This window comes from Cinclus cinclus, chromosome 1 (genome assembly GCF_963662255.1).
Source record: "Cinclus cinclus chromosome 1, bCinCin1.1, whole genome shotgun sequence".
In the NCBI taxonomy this organism is placed as follows: Eukaryota; Metazoa; Chordata; class Aves; order Passeriformes; family Cinclidae; genus Cinclus; species Cinclus cinclus.
Genome location: NC_085046.1, coordinates 144,243,621 through 144,249,620, shown reverse-complemented (window position 1 = coordinate 144,249,620; position 6,000 = coordinate 144,243,621). Strand labels below are relative to the sequence as shown.

Here is a 6,000-nt window from a genome sequence, read left to right as displayed (position 1 = left end):
CTGTTCTTTCCTGTGGGCAATTAAACTGTTGGCCTAGTAAATGACAGTGCCAACAGAACTGTCATTTAAGTCCCCACATCTGTGCATAAAGGAATTTCTGGCTACTTTTAATGGGTGATGATCTATTAGAGTTAAAAATCTGGTTTGTTCAAGGCCTCTTCTAAAATAGTGTGGCAAAACAAAGAGATTTAACTTGATGCCTTAAATTTTAGCTTTCATATTTTCTGGATTCTGTACTGCATTAGTATACAACTCTGAATTTCATATAAAGTGTTAGCAAGTTCTCTTCACAGTTTAGCTAAACAAAACAATCCTTTTTCAGCCTGAGAACCAAGGACACCGTTGCAGCTTCAGGCCCAAAAAGTGTAAACAGCAGTGGATTGAGGAGAGCAAACTGGCCGGATGGGACTTCATAACCTGGAGCTGTAATTGGACAATGAACCCCAATATGTAAATGGACCAAAACTTATAAAAGTGTGAAAACTCATGACTCAGGTCCATCTTGGGTGTAGCTTCAGCCGGGCTCTTGTAGTGCCCAAGGTATATTCTTTAAGGCATTTTAAATAGATACCTAGTTTATTCCTTTAACACTGTCTAACCCCTCTTCTAGGTAGCCTCTCAAGGCATCAACATCCTTACTCAGGAAAAAAAATGCACATTGGCAGTAGATGAAGATTCTCCTTTTATTTTAAAACCTCTGTAAAATCAGAGCAAAGGGTCAATTCCAGCATTCAGCCACTTTAATTAGCTATTTCAGAGTAATCATAGTAGTGAGCCAAGTCAGCAAAGATGTCATTGGGGTTCCTGCAGTTCAGGTTGCAAAAACAAGCATTGATCCACATAATTTTCCAGGAAATCTCAGTTCCATCTGGGCACTGAAACCTCACTTCAATAGTCTTGGACTTGTAGGGTGTGCAGCACCTGTTGTCTGTGCAGACACCACAGTATTTGGGTCTGTATGGAATTTTGCTCACACATCCAGAGATGGTGTAGTTCATGGGTTCATTCGCCCTGTAGACAGCCAAGCATTTCTTCCCAGGCTAAATCAGAGAAGAAAATAAAAACAAATATGTTAATATTCAGTGCTGATACAGGTAGGACATAAAACCCAACTTGCTCTTTACGACTACCTGAAAGGAGTCTGTGGCAAGGAAGGGGAGACTGGGGGGACAGAAGGTTCAGTCTCTTCTGCCAGGTAAACAGTGATAGGACAAAGAGAAACGGCCTCAAATTGTAACATGAGAGGTTCAGGTTGGATATCAAGAGAAAATTCCTCACTGAAAGAGCAATTAAGCATTTGAAAAAGCTGCCCAGGGAAGTGATGGAGTCACCATCTCTGGAACAATTCCAAAAAAAAAAAGACGTGGCACTTTGCAGTGTGGTTTATCAAGCATGGTGGTATTCAGTCAAAAGTTGGGCTTACTCATCTTGGACATCCTTTCCAACTTTAAGGATTCTATTATTCTATGATTCCTATGTTTAAAGGGATCTGTAGCTGTTAGGAAGACTTTTACAGCCCTGACCTAGGCAGTGTGAAAAATTTACATGTTTAGACATATGAACCCAAAAGTTGCAAGTAGGATACTTGCATAATAGAGTTCATAGTCATGGCCAGATGTGCAGCAATGCTTTCCTGCCAGCTGAGTACAGGGTTGTCCAAACCAGCATTGAGCACAGCAGGTTTGGCTTGGGTCTCCTTGCAAGGACTTCTTGGCTGGAGTTAAAACTCTCAGGGAAAGATTTTCATACCAGCACAAGCAGGACACATTTTGGAACTGTGCAGCACAGTTAGTCCATGTATAAGTGCAGCCTCATGAGATGCTGGATGCTGGCAAGCAAAGGCTGACTCAGTGTCCAGCTCAAGGGGTGCACAAAGAAACAGTCCCCACCTTGATGTGCTGGGTTATATCCACCTCACAGGGCCTCAGGTTGCACAGGCGGCTTTCCTTCAGGAGCCGGCACTGGTCGTTGTCATTGGAAATCCTGGTGGAGATGCCCAGCCCACAGGTCTTTGAGCAGGGACTCCAGGGTGAGGTGTGCACAATGCAGTTCTTCTGCCAGGCTTCGTCCTCTCCCTCGTATGCTGTAGACACAGATTAACCCCACATTATTCAGCCTGGGCAGCTTTACATATTAAACACCCTCTCCCCAGCTCATTGCACATTCAGGCCACTAACCCAAATAATTAAACCACAGCGAAGAGGCTCAGCATTCCTGTGAACCCCCTCATCCCACTCCCTTTGTGCTGACCTACTTGTGTCAGACTCTCCATCACTGCAAGCACTCGGGGCCAGGGCTCATTCCTTTATTCCCCATCACAGCTTCACACAAGGGGGTCCTTGTCTGGGACCCCCAGGTGCTGCCACAATACAAACAATTACAGAAGCCTGAGCCAGCGGGTGCAGCAAGGGGATGAGATCTGATCTCACCATGAAGGTTTATTTCTGATCCCATTCAATTGGTTCCCTCTAGCAGAAAGTGGTCAACACTCTCTGCTGGATGGCAGAGGGCTTGGGAAGCAGCCACAGCCTTTCACCGGGAGGAAGAACAGCTTCAATAGCTCACGGAGAGCTCAGCAGCCATCTGAAGAAAGGGTGGGCTCTGTTTTGAAAGCAGTCAACAACCCCAGTTACGGTTCTGTCCCAGCTTCAGCCAAAGTCCCCACTGCTTTACAGCTTACAGGACAGTCCACAGTTACAACTCATAGAAACTACTGCATTGACCTTGCTCACTTTTATATTTATTATTATATAAATTATTGTATTAAGTGTACTAAATGCTAGTCTGACTTCTATAAGACTTCTTACAGGAGAGAAGTCAGGAAAGCAAAGCTGTGTTTTGCCCATTTTGGGACACAGACCATGAGGACATAAGGCCAGTTTCAGTAATACATGTTTTGAATTTGGACCCACCCCAAATTTCAGAGCTCTCAGGGACAGAGAATCGAGGGCTAAACTGGTGGTTTTATCTCGCCCATGAGGACTGAGGCTTTGTTTAGTGCAACAAAAGTGCAGACTAAGGTTTGGGAAAAAACTCTTACCATCAAGGAGCCAAAATCTTTGTTTACAACAATCCTATCTCTCCTTGAGCTCTGCTTTTGTGAGATAGTCTAAAACATGGAGGTAACCTGGCAAATGCCACTACAGTGTGTCACAGGGCATTTTAACAATACATTTAAGGCATATGGCAAGTTGAGACCATCTGAAGCATTTGGGACCATTTTTGAGGCAAATGATAACACCTCTGTGCAGTGGGCTATGTGATTGTTACTCTTAATGTGGGTGTGAGGACAGAACGCTTAATGATGCTATTAGTTCAGAATTGATGAAAAGTCGTACTATCACAAAGACAACTTAGCCCAACTCACAGTGAAATTTCCACACAATAACTGCCTTCAAGGTGTTGTGTAAGTTTGAGACTCCTCAGCTACAGGGACTTTAAAATTGCACTACAATAATAATATAACCTAGACAGAAAGCCCCAGTCCCAAATTAAACGGAGTCCATTCTCTTTCCTAAAGGGTCCAGACTCAGGAAAAAAAATTAAAATGAAGAATTAAGAAGGACTTCTGACATCTTCAAAGTTCCAGCAGATGTGTCCTTCAAAGGGGGCTTTGGCACACAGAATTCCAGAATGGTTGCACAAGCATGTTTGTTGAATATCATATTCATAGAATCTTGGAATGGTTTTGGGTTGGAAAGGACCTTAAAGATAATCTCAAATAAACAGCCCTACCATGGGCAGGGATAGCACCCTTTAGATCAGGTTGTTCAGGGCCCCATCCAGCCTGGCCTTGAACACCTCCAGAGATGGGGCATCCAAATCCATAATGCTACTGATGAGTTCCACTGGTGTTTTTGCCTGTCCTGTCCTTCAGCATGTGCTGTGAGGGAGGCTCTGTCTCCCTCACAAAGGTTAGACACCTTCCAGGTCTGGCAGTGCAAGCTGATATTTTGCTTGTAGACTCTGTCAGCTGGCAAAGGGGAGATCTGCCTCATTCCCACCATACCTGCAGAGGAGATGTGACGTGGAGATGTTTTCCTGATTTTCCTGGAGTCATCACAAACCCACTGCTCACAGCACTTCCCTGCCATCTTAATCAGCTTTGGGTTTGGGCACCAGACAAGTGGGGGACGTGAGTTTGTGCACATGGGAACACAGCCCACAGCCCCATTAATGCAGGTGCAGTTGTACTTGCAGTTGGGCTGAAATGTCTCCCCGTTCTTATACCTGACTCCATTGAGAACACATCCTACACCAACAATCTCTGAAAAGAAAGTAAAAGAGAGAAAACACACAGAGAGCCATTAAAATAATGCTGGCAACAAACAGCTCTGATGTGTTCCTTAACCAAGCTGATCCCTGGGCTGACAGTGCTGCAGAGCGATGTGTTCAGCCTGATGCTGAGCCAAGTGCAGTCACACCATCTAGGAAACTGTTTCCATTCTAAATCACAGCAAAAACAAAGTGAACCTTTTAATGCTTCAATGAAAACTTAGTTAAAAAATAAAACAAGTTTTATAAAAAAATTCTTACTTTAAAAAACAAAATTATTTCATAGCATGGTGGTAGGAATTACTCACAGGGGGAGAAATCAAAGTAATTTAAAAATATGTTTAATGAATTTTGAGGTTTTCAGAGACATAAAGGGGACTTCATGGAGTCACACGTATGACACAACAGCTGTGTTTACCTAAAGCAAAAGGGGAGAAAAAACAAGGCAGCAGAAGTAGCACCTAAATGGCACTGGATTCCTATATTTAGGAACCTGGATCTTATCCAGTTTATCACAGAGCAGTTTTCTTGGAGAATGAAGTACACATTATACAGCCAGGAAAATAAATATTTTATGTATATTTTTTATATAAAATCACTTTAAAAAGTCAAGCCTTTTGACTGCCCATGAACAGGAATCATAGAGCAGAATTTTTTGTCTGTTTGTTTCAAATTATAGATAGTTATTTGGAAGCAGTGGTTTCCAATGAAAAATTCAAATTTCAGTTTCTTGTTTGGTCACATGGAGGCACTGCACACACACTGGCTGGATTGCTTATGTTTCGAGTCTGATCAGAAGTGGAGCTGCATCAGGAAAACACAAATTAAAATGCTGGATTAAAATTCTGCAAAGGCTTCCTATTTTTAGAATGAGCTGAATGAAAACATCAAGCACAAATCCCTTCTGCACAAAAAGAGACCTGTTGGAATTTCAAGCAGAGAGCAGAGAGCAATTCATGATCAGCTCCAATTTTTGTAATGCTTACGCCTTTGTACTGAAAAGGCAATCACTCAGTGCTGGAGCTGGGCCTGAGAATTGAGAGAGACTTCTAGGTATGCACGCAGATCATGACAGTTCAAAAAAAATGCTGTATCTCCTGGTGTTTTCCTATGAGCATATTCCTCCTGGATTACGTTAACCTGTGGGTCTCATAAACCATGAGGTTCACCACGAGAACAGCACAGACAAAGGAGCTGTTGAATACCTCCATGAAGACCCTCGCTAAGTCTGCAGCAAAATAAAGTGATTTGGAGGCACATCCCTATTCCCAGCCCCAAATGCACAACACCTGCCTCACCCCCTGGCCTGTGCACAGCACCCCACTGCCCCTGCTTTGCTTCAGAGAACAGCCAAAGGAGAGCTGCAGTGACTGCCAGCAGGTTCCTATTTGATGTCTCTGAGGTTAGATCCTGGGGCACACCTCAGCACGGCAGTGCAGATACAGCCTGAATTTCCACCAGTTTGACCCCACTCCCTTTCCCAACATGTATTCCTAACCCTTTCAGGGTCTTTAGTTTCCATAAATTATATTGTTTCTCTAGCCCTTCATGCCTTGAATTCTCTAGTTCTAACTGAAAGCATCCATATGCAAAGACAAATCCTCACAGCAGAACAGTCCCCAGCACCCAGCACAGGATTCCCACCCACAGGAGCTTTCAGTCACCAGGTCAGGACAGAAGCTAGTGGGCTCAGAGTGGGGTGATGCAGCCTATATGTGGCCCCAG

The 6,000-nt window shown here is 43.7% G+C and overlaps 1 protein-coding gene across 1 annotated transcript in view; it reads right to left on the bottom strand.

Annotated features, from left to right (window-relative positions):
• Positions 1-740: 740 nt before the first annotated feature.
• CCN4 (cellular communication network factor 4) overlaps positions 741-6,000 on the bottom strand; it is a 29,006-nt gene continuing 23,746 nt past the window's right edge. Inside the window, exons 3-5 of the mRNA XM_062514976.1 lie at positions 4,010-4,267; positions 1,890-2,083; positions 741-1,040 (exon numbers count right to left, since the gene is read on the bottom strand). Coding sequence (XP_062370960.1) covers positions 741-1,040; positions 1,890-2,083; positions 4,010-4,267 — 752 coding nt within the window. The remainder of the gene's footprint in view (positions 1,041-1,889; positions 2,084-4,009; positions 4,268-6,000) is intronic.